The 20,039-nt window shown below is 37.1% G+C and overlaps 1 protein-coding gene across 1 annotated transcript; it reads left to right on the forward strand.

Moving 5' to 3' along the window:
- The first annotated feature begins 18,660 nt into the window (after window positions 1–18,660).
- LOC113327902 lies at window positions 18,661–19,290 on the forward strand. Its single transcript, XM_026575020.1, has one exon. The coding sequence runs from the start codon at window positions 18,661–18,663 to the stop codon at window positions 19,288–19,290; it is 630 nt and encodes a 209-aa protein (XP_026430805.1).
- Window positions 19,291–20,039: the final 749 nt, after the last annotated feature.

The raw sequence follows: 20,039 nt of genomic DNA on the forward strand, positions 1-20,039 counted from the left end.
TCTTATTTTTCCCTTGGAGCATCAAGTGATTTTTCGCTTGGATGTGCAGCAAAACAGCTTAGGGAAAATGACATGTATTATTGCTCGCGCCATACCAAGTCGCAACCGTGTGTAACTTTGAGAGAATTGAAGTTCTGAATAACCACCAAAGTAGGAAATAAATAAATAAATAAATACAATTAAAGTAATTTTTAACTTATGGGATACAATCAAAGTAATTCCTTCGTGGAAATTTAACGGAACTTTTAAGAAATCAACACATTCTAGTTCAAATTATGTATGTTGTTCCTTTGAGTAGGGATAGAACTTGAGAGATATTATCAAATTATTCTCTCCGTTACTTTTTAATAGGCCAGTTTCTGTTTTTGAGCAAATTAAGGAAATTAAGAAAACTAATTATTGAAAGTGATTCTCTAGACACTTGTCAATAAAAGAAGTGAAGTGAAATGATCTCCACGACACTTGTCAGCCAAAGAAATAAGTGAAATGGTATACATAACACTTGTCATCAAAAGAAATTAAAAGAAAAGTGATCCCCGAAAATTAAAGTAACGGAGGGAGTAATTCTTTTAGTAGAATTTTAAGAAACAGACTCTAGTCGGACGTCGCAATATTGTTTCTTTGGAATTTTGAAATATTTATGAAATCAACACAGCACACACTAGTTTGAATTTAGTCATTACCCCAAGAACAGACTCAATCCTGTAGACAACTGTGGTTTCCTTGGTAGACAACTGTTGTTTCCTTGGCCTGGTTAAACTTACTTGGGGTACACCTTGACAATGACCTTAACTGTCGTTCACAAGGTTCCACCAAACTTGCTATTTAACACCCAAGGAAAGCTGTAAAACCTACTCTCTTCTTCTTCATTTGATTTTTCCTTCCTCCCTCTAGATCTCTCCTTGAGGAACATCGCGGTCATAAACTCTAGATCATAAGAAGACCAGATAATGACAACATAGATTGGAAGCCGGTTTTGTATTGAAATCTGGTGGTGGTGGAAGAACAACAACAAACCGCCTTTCAAATACAATGTCATAATGACTTTTCCTCTGAAAACCGGGTTTGTTTTGTATCTTTCATACTTTCTTGAACTTGATCAAATGCACCCCCTAACTCAAGATTATTTTCTGAGGATTCCATGAGCTTCAATAAGAATCTGAGTGAATTATCAGACAGATCCATGTTTTCACTTGCTTCTTGAATATTCTCATTTTTCTCCATCTCTTGGATCGCTTAACTGGAGAGAAGAATCTTGTTTAACAAAATCCCTAAAAAAAGATAGAGATTTAGGAATTTCATCAATAAACTAGATAACCGCAATGCCGTAGGGAGGCCGACCAAAGAAAGGGACCTAAACAAAATCTCAGATCTTTAGTCGTTCCACATAGTGAAAACAGTTGGTTTGCAGGATATTATCATCAAAATATATTGGCAATCACATTCTGGAAGATACTTGTTACTGCCTCTCACAAATTATGTTAAAGAGTAGAAGAAAGGGTAAATATTGACCATTTCAACCATTTTCACAAACACAGCCGATACCATCTCTTATTGTAAGCTAGATCATTTTTTGTGTGCGTCCTATACAGCACCAATAACCCTTTTGCATTATCCACACGTGGCTAACTTGGAGTTTGGACCACATAAATTAATTTCAAAGCATTTTCTTGTTTTCCTCGAAGTTTGTCCCCCTGCGTCTTCTCTGAAGAAATAAATTAAGGGTTAGTGATCGCAATAAAATTGAGAGAGAAACTCAACACATCATTTGTTGATCAGTAAAATTAAGGATTTGGTCCATTTGATTGATTATCCAAAATTTAACTTCAATTTTATGAAATTGTAAGATTCGAAAATTCAATTTTAAAATTCTGGGACATACAAATTGCGGATTTCTCATCACACAGAAGGCCGACCCAAATCTGAAGAAAGGTTCTGATCCATTTGAGTGATTCAACATGAGAAGACTGATACACCGACAGCTCCAACATATGAATTAAAACTTTCTTATATATTATGTTTGTAGTTTTACCTTTAAACACTTGAACTCAGCTGCTAAATTGGGTCTCATAGCTTTCAATTAGGTTTTAATGAAGAAAGTTTAGTGCTTATTTACTCATTAGGTTACTGCAAATGTGGGGATTTCGTGGATTTTACTATTTAGCATTATTAGGTTACTAAGAATCCCACATTAACACGACTATGATTTTTTCCTTTCAAAAAATGCAAAGCAAAGATTTCCACTCGACAGAAAAAGCAAATTTGATCTTCAAAAGACTAAACATCGACCGTTAAGATCCACCAGGGGTTGAGATTCTCGGTTTACGCTGTGTACTTATTGGTGACATTAGAGAAACCGGTCCGCGAGTTATAACTCCAAAGATATCACTATCCATTCACAAAAAATCCATCAAAACAAAAGTAACACAAAAAACGCATCAAAACAAAGTTAACACAAAAACCCCAAAAATTTTGATGAAACCAATATAAAATTTGATGAAACCAAAATTTGAAAATTGGGGTTTTTGTATCAATTTTGTTTTGATGGAATTTTGGTATCGATTTTGTTTAAGATAGAGTTTTAATGGTTTCCAACATTTGAGTGGGGTTTTGGTATCACGAGTTTGGTCACCTGTGATTTTTTATTACTAGTTTTGTTAGGGAAACACTGTATTAACGGTCCGCGCGTTATAACCCTAAAGGTGTCACCATCCTTCCACAAAAAACCCATCAAAACAAAAGTAACACAAAAATCCCCATCAAAATAAAATTAACACAAAAACCCCAAATTTAAATGTTGGTTTCATCAAATTTTATGATGAAACCAAAATAAAATTTGATGAAACAAACATTTAAATTTGGGGTTTTTATATCAATTTTTAAAAATTGGAGATTTTTCTATTAATTTTGTTTACGATGGAGTTTTTAATGGATCCCAACATTTGAGTGGGATTTTTGTACCACAAATTTGGTCACCTTGGATTTTTATGACTAGTTTTGGTGTATTAAACTTAAAATTATGAAACAAGGGGTTATTATAACCTTCTGATGAATATCTCAGGAGGATTCCAACAGCTTCATGGTATTTCAAATGTCTCAATTTTAGATTCCGATATGAACCAAAACTGCCCCACTTAAATCCATTTTCGGTTGTCATGTTTAAAACTGAGCATGTCTCCAATTACCTTGATCACAAACATGCCACAAGCCAAACTAATGGGAAGAGATGAGTAAAACACTCGATTCATAATGGGATTATGGTGTTTCCTCTAGTAGATTCCATAATCTTACTTCGAATATCATCTTTTTCTTCAACGTGGTTAATATTTGTAGTTATGTAAACGATAAAATTGAGTTTCCAATTTGTTGGAGAATAACAATTAAAATTCAATAAATCAAACAACTAAATAATATAAGAGGCACTTATTTGATTTTTGTGTCGTCTTCTGCGATTGTTGATGTAATGAACATCCCTGTTAAACAACTTAGAGAGAAGAAATTTGTAATGGTAGATTGAGGCGCATGTTAAACATACTTTCCTTAAGACAAGAATGCCCGGCTACACTCTGAAAAGATGATGCTATAAACCTACGGGTACATCTTCCTCCAAGATACAACAATCTTAACAAGTTTGAATAGCACATTCAAACTTGTCCTTTTAGAACTTGGCAGCGGAAAACTCATGGAATTGTTAGCACTTAAACCCTTGTATCAATCATAGAAACGAAGAAGAAAGAGTTCTCAAAACGCAAGGATACAAGAAGGGTTTTACTTCATACAAAACCCTAACACAAATCCAAAATATATAAGGTAAATTTATCACGTAAAAATCTAAGAGATAAATTTGGAACGTATTTTAATTATTTTGAAAAACCGTTTTATACTAAATTTTAATTCACATAAAACCGGTGGTTTTCCAACAATCCCCCACATGAATGAAAATACGATAAAACACGGAAAACAGGAAATATCACGAATATGCATCGGTGTCCATGAGGTCTTGAACCTTTGCTTAGTGAGAGGTTACCTGAACTACTTATTAGCCAGTGTCCATAAGGTCTTGATCTGTCTAACATTTGGTGTAATTCGCGATAACAACCACGCATGATATCTCCAAGGTTGCTGCCAAGCTCCGCCGTTGTGTCCATTTTGGCCCTGGACGTCTTGTTTCTCAGAATGCTCTAGAGAATCAACTCATATTCTCATAGGAAGCGACCCACTTCCTCATTCAGATAGGTGAGTTCCATTAAGAGTGTTCACTTCTACATCCCACTTCAATCTTAAATTGAAACTATGGAACTCATTAAGACTTATTAAAAGTCATCCTTCACATGCAGTCACACTATCACATCTACACCATAGGGAAGGGACAGAGAGTGTAATTCTCTGATAGTGTTTACCTTTACCCGCCATAAATTAGTTGTCTCATTCGAAACCTTGATCTTGGGATCTCCAGTCAGCAAGGTTGAGTATCCTTCATGGCAAGTTTATTTTATATGAGCTTAAGTCCCTTTCTCCCTCGATGTATAATTACGAACTATCTCTTTAGAAAATCCTTTTGTCAAAGGACCACTAATTTTTCTGTTGACTTCCCTAAGTCTGTGAGGTTCTCTTTTGACTTTACATGTCTACTGAGACCTCTTTTTGACTTCACGAATCAACTAAAATTACTTCATTAAAGAGTATAGTTGTCTTACCGAATTAGCCTTCTCCGAGTATGTCTAGACTTTGTCATTGCTCATGTACTTTAGACTCACATAGTCAATTGACTTTTTGCAATGATGGCCACAGGCTTCGGTCACAGAGGAATATCTTCTAAGAAGCATCTTAGCAATCATTCGTCTTCCTCTTATGCTTGAATTAAAGAACAAGAACTTTGATTTCTTCAATATATAAGTTCATCTTATCTGTTTTAAGGACTTCCTTAGACAGACACTCCTTAAGAGGATACACACATAGGCTAAGATTTTTACATAGCCTGAAACAGCAACATCTCTTAAGGCCAGTACATTATGTATTACATACACAATTTAAGATGTACCTCAAGTATGGCAAGTCTTTAATCAGATCATCCCATTACTTCTCTTGAGACACGATACAAGGGTATTTGTATACATCTGATATACTGCACGTTTACAACACACGTTAAATGCATCGAGTTTGACAAAAACCATTTCCTTCAGAATGTCTTCTGGTTCCCTTCGATCTTCTAGATCATATCAACTAACTTAGTCTTTCAGTCAAATAATAAATATCACATATTTCATAGGTGGTTGTAAAGCATATAAAAAATACATGTACTATTCAGTAGTACATTCTTTACATCTTCCTCAAGATTAAGGTTAGTGCAATATATATCACATATGTGAAATTAAATATGTATCTCATGCGTTCCAATCTCTGATACTTTAGTCAGAGTATCCCTGTGATTTACCAGGGTAAACACGGACATGCATATCTGTTTTACAACACGTACTGAACACGTTAGATGAAAACTATATCCTCAAAATTTCTTTTGGTTACCTACTGATCCTTTAGACCACGTCATCTGCATATTAGTTTCCTGTCAAATCTTAAGTAACACCGATTTATTAATAGATGTAAAACATGTTTATCATATCAAAAGATATATCACAATGGAGGCAATCAATAAGATTAGTATCTAAACATATACAAATATATATGTAAAATCAAATTATATCAGGTACCTTCATTTTCCCCAAAACTTGTAGTTTGTCTCAAATCTAATTAACCTTTAAAGGATACTTTCTCAACATCTAGTTATGTATCATTACACAGTTACACATAATTAAAGTAATGTGATTTTAAAGAATTATGATAATATGCTCTACCGTCCAGAACTCACTCTACCTGAGTTAATGGAGTCTCAAAATTAGTCTAAAGTTCGACTTCAACGATACTCTCTAATTCAAGTCTCAATACCGACTTCCTCTCTTCTTAAAAAATACAAAGAGATCTAAAACAGGGTTTTCCTTGGGAAACATCTAGGTTTCTCCAGTAAGATAGACACCCTAGAGATCATCTTTTCAAAAGATCATATCCCCACATTTGAAAACATGTCTTAAAAACTATTTAAAACTTAGTTCTTGCTTTGAAAAAGAGCAGATTCCCAGCAAATACAATAACTAATCATGGCAAGATGACGCTCATCCCTTGTCCAGTTGAAAATCTCAATACAACTTAGAATGTTATTGTTCTAAGGAGTATTGTTATAAAGGCCACAAACAAGACTTGCATTAGGACTATTAACACTACGTTATCAATTCTTACTTCAAGAAAAGATTCACATAGTCTCAAAATAAAAATGCAATCAAAGACATCTCTTTAGATGGGGTTGGTACCTGAAACAAGTTCCATTGTACATTTGCATATTAACTTACTCATGTCGTCGAGCTCCGCGGTACCTTTTTAAGATATTGTTGAGGTACAATGCAATTTTTGATTCGCACAATCTGGTGTTGCTATTCCCGCATCCACCACCTCATATATGCATGTACATATAGTTGTTTACCTGACTAACTTATACTCATAACCAAAGTTAGTGATAAAAAACAAGAATATGCTACAAAATCAAAAAATGCCTCACATTTTAAGGTATGTCCAAACCCACAAATACCAGGCTCTCCGTGAAAACTAAATGTTTCCGAGGTTTTCCTCTTACTTGAACTCCATCTCAAACACCGGAAACATCAAGTAACATTACTTCTTTATCTCTTGCTCAACTCCCCAAATACTTCTGCGGACAGTCTGGTTGCCGTGAGAACTATTTTCTTCTGAGTTTTTAACTTAGTGAAGCTCTACATTTTCTTTCTCTGTCTCTAACTCTGGTCATAGCTTAGCTTTCCGTCACTGCCAAACAACACTTTCCTCCTTTCTTCGCTGCTAACAGCCAACAAGCCTTTTATCTCGAACTTATACTACCATACCTTCACTGCCATTAATCATCCTTATATGCACGTCATCAGGTCCTGTATGGAGATCCCTGCTGTGACAGCTAAACTATCCAATAACATCCTATACACTTCATCTCTAGCTTTCCCATTCACTGTTTAGAGAAAACTCTTAAATTCAATAACCCAACTACGAACACATTCTCCTAAATAGATACCAGTAGTATCGCCACACAACCAACTGCTGAACTAAAGCAATGAAGGAGAAAAAGAAATGATCGCCAGTATAAAATCTAGAATTTAAGATGTTTTTTAATAAGGTTACACAGCCAACTTCCGACCTACCACTTCATCTCTACCAGTAGATCTACATCAGAATGATTTCCCAGCTGACAAGGTTACAACCTCTGATTCATCCCGACATATATTTAACAAAAAGCCCCACATCAATCACGACCCTATGATTGTCTTCGATGTAACTCCAAAAGAAAACATTGAAAACGTTCTGCTAGATCTAATCAGAACTCTTACATACTGACGTCTGGCAAAGCTTATACGGACATGTAAACTCTGAAATTCCTTCCATCGATTATGGCAGTCGAACGACCATAGAATTGTACCTGAATAAAGCCTATAGAAGTGAAGGAAAACAAGAAAGATCCTTACTACTGCAAATGCCAGCTGATTCCTTTGATACCGTCATCTATCTCTCAAGTATCAATCGAAATGTTGATACACTTTTGACGGTAGCAGACATCTTGTCACTTTTTGCTAACCAAGGAATTGAGCACCTAATCGACCGAAAGATGCAAGTACATTATTTGATTGAACGGACTGACAAATAATATCATGAAAACTGGTCAGAAATTTTATGGCATACCAATTAAGCCATCCAAAAATAAATTTTATGGTTTCAAATTGGTATGACTAAACAATTTCTCACAGGAAAGGGATCGAACAACTACCTGACACAAGTTTTGGTAACTTATCACCTACGTAACATGTATGATAATATTGTCCAAAAAACGATGCAAAAAATACTCGATCTATATCAAACTTCAATCAATAATGAGATGATAATCACCCACTGTATACAGGTACATGGCAATGATATGTTCTTCTTAGGGTTAAAAAAAAACATCTTTAGATTTGTAAAAAAAAAAAAACAAGTCCGACACCCAGCTTTATTGGTCTTAGTTATTAAACCTAATTCCCAATTTTAACTGTTATTATAAAAAAAATTCTTGTCTTAAGATCGTTGGAGAATAACAATTAAAATTCAATAAATCAAACAACTAATTAATATAAGAGGCACTTATCTTATTTTTGTGTCGTCTCCTGCAATTGTTGATGTAATGAACATCCCTGTTAAACAACATAGAGAGAAGAAACTTGTAATGGTAGATTGAGGCGCATGTTCAACATACTGTCCTTAAGACAAAAATGCCCGGCTACACTCTGAAAAGATGATGCTATAGCCCTACGGGTACATCTGCCTCCAAGATACAATAATCTTAACAAGTTTGAATAGCACATTCAAACTTGTCCTTTTAGAACTTGGCAACGGAAAACTCATGGAATTGTTAGCACTTAAACCCTTGTATCAATCATAGAAAAACGAAGAAGAAAAAGTTCTCAAAACGCACGGATACAAGAGGGGTTTTTACTTCATACAAAACCCTAACACAAATCCAAAATATATAAGGTAAATTTATCCTGTAAAAATCCAAGAGATAAATTTGGAACGTATTTTAATTATTTTGAAAAATCGTTTTATACTAAATTTTAATTCACATAAAACCGGTGATCTTCCAACACAATTACTATCAAAACAAGGATAAAATTTAGTTCTTAGTATTGGTTATGAACAATTGTATTTGTCGACTTTGTTGTGCAGAGTGATGCAGCTTTAGGGTGCTAGTGAAGGATGATTAAGATATTAGTTGTCATCACTGATATTATTATTTTATACGCTCGTTTCAGGTGAAAGACAACAAAGTGGAGGACTACTGGATAATATTTATCAAGACAAAACCATCACTAGCAGCAGTTACAGGGGAAGAAGTATATTGAATCCACGTTCTGTTGACCAAAGATGGTACTAAGTTGGTATTTTACTATTCGGATAGACGTGAGTGTTCTGACCAATGTAGTCAATATCGGCCGTATCGGCCGATATATCGGGGATATTTCGGATATCGGCCCAGAACGATACGATAAGAAGGATATCGGGGATACGATATTCGCTCGATAATATCGGCCGTATCGGTCGATACGAAATTTTTCCTACATTTCCCGATATGAGACGGTATTGGTCGTTTTCTATAAAGTTTAAGGGTAATTTTGGCGAAGAAAGTCTTCCAGGTGGTAGTAGAGGTGCATGTAGCTCTCGAAGCAAGTCCACTTCCCCAATCGACTCTGAGTATGATGGATATGTTACTGATCAATTGATGTTAGACACTGATAATGGACAACTTGATGGAGCTAATGGAGTTATTGAAGATGATGATATCTATAATTTAAAATAAAATTGTATTATCCCTGTTTAGTTACCATTTTAGTTTGTAAACTTTAAAGTTGGTGAAGTTACTCTTTTTTTTCCGGTTTGAACTTTAAACTTGTTTAATTATCCTTTTAGGTATTGAACTTTAAAGTTACTAAAGTTACTCTTTTGTTTTTTTGATAAAATTGATGTTATCTATTATATCTTATCCGAAAATGTGTGGAGAAAATGTTTAATATAAAATTATAGTCTCTAAATCTAGAACCGATATTATACCGATATTTCAACGATAATATCCCCGATATAAAATCGTACCAGTGTATCGGTCCCGGCCGAGATGAACCGATATCCGATATTAACTACATTGGTTCTGACCATTTCGTAGCTTATCCCAAGTAAATCACTTTGGAAGAAGCACTATGTTGTGGTTTAACAACCATAGAATCCAGTTGTCGTTTAGCCAACAAACTTCTATTGCTTTGATCAATAATATTACCTAATCTTTTGAAGTTCTCTACTTACAATTTCATTTGCTCTAGATAAAGCACATTTAGATTGATAAAAATGACCGTGAAAGAAAATGAATGTGTCGCTGATTTTTTTTTCTTTTGTGCTCATTTTTATCCTCCTAAATGTGAACAATTCATGTTGGTTTTATTCTTTAATTCCAGTGGTTCTTTACTCATTAGATCACGGATTTAGTGGATGAGCTATTTTACATGTATGTATGGAGGCACTAATAATCCATCATTACCGCCACTATGATTTTTCCTCTAAAAAAGCAAAGCAATGGCTCCTCTCCACAGCCAAATTCGGTATTCTAAACACACCACATTAAATTTTTATGGTTCTAGTACATTGTTTAATGTTGCACTTTGTTTTGAATGAGACCATTTAATTGATTCTCAGAATTGATTGTGAACAACTGCATTTGTCAAATTCGTTGTGCTAAAAATGCTGCTATGCGATGTCAATATTTTGGATCGACGACCGTGCGCAGGTTATATCACTTTAAAAGAATCAGTAAACCAGGTCAGTTGCATTATTTATCCTCAATTTTTTTTCCATCTAAGGATTGGTTGTGATGTAGAAAATATGCTTGCAACTGATAAATTGATGCGTCTCAACCATCCTGAACTTACCTCAGCCTGCGTTATTGACGGTAGCATTTCCATCATTATGATTATGCAACCTGGGATGTTGCGATAGTTAAAGCTATCACTTTCCAAATGGTTAGTTGGGTGAATGTAGGCCAAGGTTTTATAGCATGTTGCAAACTAATGGTTACTGGAAATGTTAATACTGATGTTGAATTATCCAGTTTATACCATGTTTCCCTAAGCTCGATGAAAGTGAATTTTACTAAAGGAAGGGTTTGGAGTAATTTTACAACTAATGTTCCGTCAGTAACTTTCCTTCATCAAGCCATATTACAGCAACAACCAGTTTCGTCTGGTCAAGGTGTCAGTTGGCAACTCATACAATACCTGTAGTTGCAGGAAAACCTACAACCACACCCCAATGTATCTAAACAATCACTTAAGTAATAATAATGAATTCTTTATTGATTATCAAGGATTATAATTGGATATAATGGATTACAATGACTTTACTTGCTCTCCAAATAAACTTTCTCTCTCCTAGTTTCTTGTCTAACACAAACTAAAAGATCTCTCTTCCACGTGATGACCTCTTCCCTTTATTTAAGATTCCTCATAGTGGATGACAGCTAAGAGATCCACTATTTTTGGAATCATTGTGCGATACATTCGCTCATGTACACTCACTCATTCTCGCACAGCTTATACTTCGCATATAACATCACACTTTACTTGTGACTTTGCTGACATCATCCAATACGTCACTTCAACTTTGCCATGTGCGGTAGTCCTCACTTACATCAGATAATCCTTACTTCGCATACTTATTGATATGTGCGATATTCCACTCCTACATTTTGCCTCTTCTCATTTCTCTTACATTGTGGAGTCAGCGATATGAGAAATTTCCATCCTATAATATAGCATGTATGTATCTTTTCGTATTCTACCTTGCCGACATTCCTCTGGAAATCCAGTTTTCCTTCATTACGCGTGTATTTTTAACCACTTATTATCTGACACGTCCTTTTAACCGCCTGTTTTTATCCGTTCATTCCTCTCATTAATGAAATGAAATCTTGAAAAATGGGACTAATCTTTCCTTATATGTCTTCTTTCGTTTTCTTCTTTCTTCTTTTTGCTTCTTACTTTCTTCTTTCATCTTCTCTGCTACTGCTTTTACTGATCTTGATTTTATCAAAACAACTAACTTACTTATTTTACTCATCTTCATTCCCATTCTAAAAATGGCTCTTGCTGGTAAGAAGATGGAGACATAATTCAACAAGTTAAAGGTTGAATTCCATTCGAGAGGTTACTCACTTTCTTTTCCTTCATCATCTGACTATTCATCCAAACTCAATCTTGATTTGATCAACTCCGAACAATGGAACAATCAAAAAATTATTATTTCATTGGGACAACTTTCTATTATTCCAATTCCCTTGTTCAACCCAGAAATACCCATATTTTATGAAATTCTTGCTGATGATCGATTCACACGGGGAATATTCCAACTAAGTGGTGATGCGATCAGAATAGCATTGGAATATTCTCGTCGCGCAGCTGGGTTAGAGTCCTCTTATCCTTATGAGGTGCGAAAAGAATCGCATCGTGATAAGGTCATCGATTCTACAGAATATACTCTTGATAACTTCTTCAAAAATTATTATGTTGCAATTATGAAAAGCAATTTAACTAAATGGACCGTTCACTTAAGAAGAAAAGATGGTATCACTGAAGATAATAAGATCATGCGAGATGTTGATTGGAATGAAAAATATAATAGTTCTGCTCGCAGATATAACTACTCAAGCTGGCTTAATTGCACTGTTATTCTATATGGTCCTTATATTTCTGGTAAAGCTGAGGATGGATCTGATATTCTTCTTCCCAAAAAGTTTTCTTCTTACCAACCTTGGAAATTTGTACTTTCCGAAGCTGACACAAATAAAGTGGTATGGGGACTTCGCATAAATGTTCTCAATCTTGCATAATTTCCTTCCAATTTCTTATAATCGCATAAATGTTCTCAATCTCGCATAATAGTCCCATTTTTTGCAGGCTGCTAAGAGGGCCAAAACTTCACACAATGCATCAGCTTCGCAGAATAATAAAGTAAGATACATTCTTTTTAACTTTAACAATATTGTTCCCTCTGTTTCTTATCTTGATTATTCGTGTAAGTGAAATCTTTGGGTGATAAGACTTCAGGTAAAGGTAAGAATAATCCTAAAAGGCCTACGTCTAAGTCATCATCAAAAACGACATCTTCAATGGATGATCTCTCCAAGAAGCCTAAAAGATACGATTCTTCTTCAAGTTCAGAGTCTAGTGAGGATGACGTCCTTGCTTCTGAGGATTCATCAGTTCCCTCTTCTTTGAAGGAGTTATCCAATCTTTTTGCTGGAGATTTTTTGAATGTTTTAGATGGTGGATTTTCAACAAAGGGCAAAATCGTAAAATCATGAGGCATATTTTTGACACGTCTTTCAGACATGCAACGATTCATATTTTACGAAGCCATGATGAATATGTTTTCGAAAAGCCTCCACTAGCTGAGCGTTCGATCCCTGGCATTTCATCTTGCCCTCTATGCAGAATAACGTATTTGGGCGGTTCTCCGTAGATTGAGAACTTAACGCCTTCAGGACGTCGGTGATACTCGATGTTCCCGGACTGCAGGATAGAGACCCACCTCCACATAGAAGAATAGTTGGGCGGCGGACGCCTTCAGGACGTCGGTGACACTCACCGTTCCCTGATTATGTGAAGAGAGTGCATAGATTCAGGCAGTTCCCCGTAGATTGAGAACACTAACGCCTTCAGGTCGTAAAAAACATTGTGACTCCCTGACTGTGCACCATTCACAATGGATGTTACGCTTTAACTGGCTAATATCTTTTCGGAAATAGATTACTTCTGCCATGACATTCACTACTGAATTACCAGGATAATCTATTATTGTTCCTATTCCATGGTCGAATCGACGGCCTGATCCCTTGGAATGGAAATAATCATTGCTCATATTCCATGGTCGAATCCACGGCATGAACCCATGGAATGGCAATATCAATTGCTAGGATTCTATGATCGAACCCACGGCTTGATCTCATAGAATGACAATAAACAACTGTATTATCTCATTAATCCGATTTCATGATTGAATCCACTGGTCTCATGAAATGGTAACAGATAAATATTAACTACTCCGATTCTATGGTCGAATCCACGAACCCATGGGATGGTAATGCTTGTTTTATTATTCTGAATTCGTAGTCGAATCCACAGCTGATTCTATGAATTAATAATGAACATCTATTCACTTTTATTACTCAGTTTCATGAATTATTCTCCACTGAATCTCATAAATTGGTAATGAATACTCAAGAACTGGGCATCTGGACCATAACTGAGTAAGCCCCACAAAAATGGTGAAGTGTACTCGACAATAATGCACGACTGAGCACCCAGATGCACGAACGAGCATCCAAAAATGTGAACCTATGGGGAATCCTTCGCAAAACAGGAGAAAATATTAAATAATAATAAAATAGCGGGAGGCGCTCATGGTGGGCCCACTAGCCGGCCGGTAGGCCGTGCCCTATCCATGGTCGGTCCGTACCTCTCCCATTATTTTCCTTATTTTTTGTTATTTCGTGAACTCACGAAAAACTCCTTGATTTTATCAACTTTCCTTATTTTTGCAAAACTTGTGAATTCTCCATAACTTGGTGGATTCTCCAAATAATGTTATAAAAAAAAGAAAAGTGTGCGGGACCGAGCATCCCAGCCGGCCGGCCAATCCCAAGTCGTGGCCGGTCCCATACCTCACAAATCCTTAGCTTTTTATAATTATTATTCCCTAAACTCACGAAACTCCTTTGTTTCAACAAAAACTCATGGATTCTCCATATCTTCAAGGACTCTCCATAACTTCAAGGATTCATGAAAAATAATAATAAAATAAGGAAAGGTGTGCAGGACCGGGCAACATGGCCGGCCGGCCATTCCCTAGTCGTGGTCGGTCTCACACCTTGCAATCCCTAATTTATTATAATCATTATTTTCCTCAATTCATGAAATCCCGGGTTTGAGAAAAAAAATCGTGATTTCTCCATATTTTCTCAAATATTGCTCGAATAACGAAAAAACCAAAAGCCAACATGGTAACACGGCCGGCTATCCTCTCACAATAATTTTTAAATATTAAAACATTTTACTTTAATATTTTTAGAATTGATGAATTGAGCATACATGCTCATTTCACCAAAAAATCGAGAATTCTCAGCCAAGATGAAACTCTTCTGAAAATTCACGATATTGCTCAAATGCGCGTCAGAAAATACCGAAACTCTCAGTATGGAAACACGAACATCATGGAAACATGTGCATGCCTCCATGACCGACCAGATCGTTCCTAGGGCTTGCACGAATCCGGTCCCACAAATTTTCGCAATTCTGACCTAATTTGCTCAATTTCTCATACTGTGCCCGAACTCTCTCCATCCAACTGGAGAATCCACCAAACCACCAACAATCGGTCATGCGACCACCAGGAGCCGGTTCCATGCCCTCTTGGTCGGACCCATCTCTCATGCCTAGGTTTTACACCTAATGCTGAACCCAACAATATTTTCAGTAAATGGTGAATCCACCATTTATTCATGATGTTTCACCAACTCTCAAACTGAGAATCCTGGTGCGTGCTCACTTGAGCACTGGGCACTACATGGACGTTCCTCATCTGATAGACACATTTTGGTATCTAATTTGTCCTCAATGTCCGTATTGTTGGAACTCTATTTTTGTACTAATATTGTGTTTTTATGTATTTTTAGGAAATAAACATTTTTGGAAAATTCGGCTCGAAAAGTTGATTTTGGCACCCGGAGGAAAAGTGTTATTCGGATTATCGCTTTTGTATAAGGGGTAACCTAATTACTAGGGGGCACCCCCAGGTCACCCCCAAGGCAGCTGCTATTCGCACCCCTACTCTGGATAGGGGGCTACCAGTTTCTTCCCCATTTGAACCGAGTTTTGGCGGGAAAATTTCCCTCTTCACTGGCAGATTTTTGATCGAAGTTTTGAACGTGTTCCAGGGAGATTCAATGGCTAATTTTTGGTAGGAAGTTGTGATATGGCCTAGCAAACACGTTTTGGGATTTTGGTTCGATCAGAATTAGCTAGAATCGGCTAGGAAATCCACGAGTTGCAAACAGGGAAAACACGTACAGGGAGAAGATATCCACGGGTTCTGGAAGACTTTGTAAGTGTTCTGATGATGTATAATGACTTGAACGACTTGTTGGAGCGTGAAGGAGTTAAATATGGTAATTTGCTGGATTGAAAACGCGTGAGAAGATGAAACAGGAAAGAAAATATTCCCAGAAATATTTTTTTTACTGCCGAGTTAAAGAGAATTATATGGAGTGAATGAGCAAGATTTGATGGGTATGTTGGCTATAAATAGGTTTCTGGGGTTGAGTAGAAAGGGTGTCGGGAGTTTGGGGTCGAGAGAAGGTCCAGAGAAGCAGAAATCAAGAGTTGATGAAACTCTGTTTTTGCTGCTGCTGATGATGAAGAACACGAAGAACAGACTTGCAAGGTCAGTGGTTTATCAACAGTGTCTAAGACGCACAACCGTGGGTCGCAGTGCAGTCTAAACATCAACATCACTTGTGTTTTATCGTTCATTTTGTGACGCTTTTTGTGCGTCGAAGATTACAGTTTTACACCATTTTCTCCTTTTCTCTCCATTGTAAACACCATTTGAGCTATACAAATATATTTTGAGCGTGTTCTCATCATGAGGATCTAAAAGCCAACACTGGGACGACGGAGGAGGCCGTGTTTCATCCATGTGGTAATTTAAATTAATTCTTTTTTTACTTTTTGCACCAATTTTAATTGAATTAAGATTTTAATTAATTATTTGTGATTTTATTTGATGGAGCATGCTTAGTCTTAGGGATTCTTGATGCGCCATGCTCATAAAATACAAGTAATATTTTATAGAATCTACTTTGGCAAATAATAGAGTTAATATTTGTTTTGTTTTGAACTATAATCGCCTAGAATTAAATTCTGAACCACTTGAAAATGAAAAATGGCCGAATCTTTAGTCCCAGTTTCTCGCACCAGTGTTAATATTTTTATTGTATATATTTATCTTTTTTATTAAGTTTAAAAAATTATCCTTCACAAGTCCGAGAGTTTGAACCTCATTACTACAACCCACGAAAAATATTAATCATCATCCCATGTGGTCAATCCTCATCACTCATGATCAATTTTTCAGCAATTCACCAATTGATGGAGAATTGATCAAAAATTAGGGTTTTGAATAAATGCTCTGTGAACCATCATTTTTAGCACTCTTCAAACAACATTAATAAATTTATGTTGATCCAGCAATCAACATCTAAATTAATTATACAATATTCGGTAATCTACCAATATTTTAATTAATATTTTACTGGGTCACGTCACCAGTAAATAATCCGCTGAATCAAGCAATACTTGCTCAATTGCCCGAATATAATCAATATTCGACAATTCATCAATAATTTGTTGAATTGAGCAATACTTGCTCAGTTGCCCATCAAATTCTCAATAATCATTAATTTGGTGAATTAAGCAATACTTGCACAGTTGCTCATCAAATTCTCGTAATTCGCAGAATTGAGCAATGCTTGCTCGCTCGTCAGTAATTCATCATGCTGACATCTCTTCAGAGAACTACATGTTTGACCCATGAATCGCTGAGCATTCACCATTCATGCTTGATTCACCAAACTTAGACTCATTTTCTAATCAGTCAACAATTGACTAATCAAAACACGTCTGCCCTGCAGACTCCACGATTTGTAAGATTTCAATCACGTCACAAATGGGGGGATATCACTCAGGGTTTTGATCTGGCAGTCTACGGCACGTGGATTCATCCACAACGAGAAATGTGCGTAAATCTTGTAAACGGTTGAAGGAGTTAGAAAAATAGTAGGTGCACGATCAGTCAAGTCTCCACACAACGTGGAACTGACTTTACCACGATCTCCCAATTTCCCACTCCTCCACTCAAGAAACCGTCACACTTACAGGGATCAGTGGTGTTACTACTCTGACAGTATAAATAAGTCTCTGAATCCATGATTGAAAGAAAACATTTGAACTCTCGAACATACGTTTGAGGATAATTACAACATCAGTAATCATCCACACAGAATTTATCAAGTAACTACTCTCAAGAATTCATCAATCCATCAGAACTTGTTAGAACTCAACAGTTCACCAATATTGCAGAAACCTTCAGCACACCCACAATCCTTGATCATCACTGATTCCACAAAATTCTCAGCTTCCCTCCTACAGATCAACTCATCTCCCTCTTTGCGACCGAATTGACTATGGAACGACCATTGTCTTGGTTTAGGCCGGAGTCATACAGATTGATTTACAGAATCTAAGCACCCCCTTTGCAGCAGCGCATCTGTATGAGGATTAACATTTTGCCCGGTTGAGGAGTCTCGACCGCACGCTCGACTCCCCACTTACCAAAAAACGACGACCCGTTTTTCCCCATCCACAGATTGGCGACCATAATGGAAGATTAATCTCTCGGTTGCAATCTCATTCTAGCAAATATGGTCGGTCTTAGGACTAACTCAACCACTCCAAACCCCAGCAAGATTATCCCAAATGGTAACATCTCTCATGTTCCTTCAAATGATTCTGGTTATAATGAACTTTCGTACTTCAGCTCTCCATTTATCTTCATTCAATCGATTGATGTAGAAATCCCAACTTTGGCTGAATTGGCGCGGAGACAGGAAGATTCGTCAAGAAAAGTGGATCGGCTGAAAAGAGAAATTGATAACTTATTCACTTGCCCGATACACGTGACAAGGATTTTAGGAGCAGAAATGGTGGAACCTCCGAATCCCTCAACTGACCCTCCTCCTCAATCCAAGAGCTTTACCACTTATGAAAATCCGGTGGAAAAATAGGTCACCCACTGATCGAGAACCTATGTGAACTTCTACATTTCTCCAGAGATCAGCGCACAAACACTTTTGTTGCACTCAACAAAATATCATCTGACGTGCAAATCGTCTCACCATCTCCAGTGACCGAACAAGTGTCCATGATATCGGAATTGTCGATCAATAACATCACCTTCACCGAAGAAGACCGAATGACAGAAGAAGGACATAACCGCGCTCTGTTCGTAACTGCTTCAATCAAAGGTGCCGAATTCAGGAGAGTCCTCATCGATACAGGTGCTTCTACGAATCTCGTCACCATGAAGACTCTCAAGGAGGCCAAGGTTCCACAAACCAAAATTGTTCATCATCCCATACTGATGACGGGTTTTGAAGGAAGTCAGAGTCATACGTACGGGTATGTCTATGTGGATTTAAAAGTGGGGTCGATTCAATCCACTGTCAAGCTTCATGTGATCGAGAAAGACCCTGATTATCACATGATACTCGGAAGGCTATGGCTTTATGACAACAAAGTTGTTCCCTCGACATACCACCAGTGTATGAAGTCTTTGCTCAACAACAAAATTATCCGCATCCCAGCTTCAGTGTCTCCTTATGCTCTGGTTCACGATGCCGAGTTCCTGGAACCAAAGAGCATCCCCGAACCTCCAAGCAGTATCTACAGTACTCCGCTCCCGAGTTGGAAGTCAATGGAAAAAGCTGACCAACCATCACCAACGGATGCTAAATCCATCAAGTCATCCACCACGCCACTCAAACGTTGTTAGGATCAAGATACAACTTCATTACTGATTATGATGCAAAGGGTAGAGTCATTTATCTCCGTCGCAACGATTAACAATTAACAGGGGAGGTCGATGAAAAGTCTCCCTTCCCTGAAGAATCATGCCAGAGTGATCAATCGCCCGATGAAGAAATTCGAGATGCACCGCGACAGCTGCAAGATGGCACGGATTCCACAACCGACGATCTCGAGACTATCAACATTAGAACAGATGAGAATCCAAGGCCAATTCTAATTAGCTCTGCTCTCTCACCTGGGGAACGAGAAGGATTGATACGCATGTTGAAAGAGTATCAAGATATCTTCGCCTGGACGTACGAAGAGATGTCTGGCCTAGACGACAAATTGGTTACTCATCATCTGCACATCATTCCCGGTTCCAAACCTGTCAAATATCCGCCCAGATAGTTCAGGCATGAAATTGAGGAACAAATCAAGGTGGAAATCCAGAAACTACTAATAACAAAATTCATCAAACCCATCCAACATCCAACGTGGCTGGCGAACATTGTCCCAGTTAGGAAGAAAAATGGTCAAATCCGATGTTGTGTGGATTTCTGGAACTTGAACAAGTGCTGCCCGAAAGATGACTTTCTATTGCCAAACATTGATATGCTCGTCGATGCAACTAGCGGTCACGACATGTTTTCATTCATGGACGGTTACAGCGGATACAACCAGATCAAAATGTATGAACATGACGCTAACAAGATGGCATTCCGAACTCCCATC

The sequence above is a fragment of the Papaver somniferum genome, unplaced genomic scaffold, assembly GCF_003573695.1.
Source record: "Papaver somniferum cultivar HN1 unplaced genomic scaffold, ASM357369v1 unplaced-scaffold_107, whole genome shotgun sequence".
Lineage (NCBI taxonomy): Eukaryota > Viridiplantae > Streptophyta > Magnoliopsida > Ranunculales > Papaveraceae > Papaver > Papaver somniferum.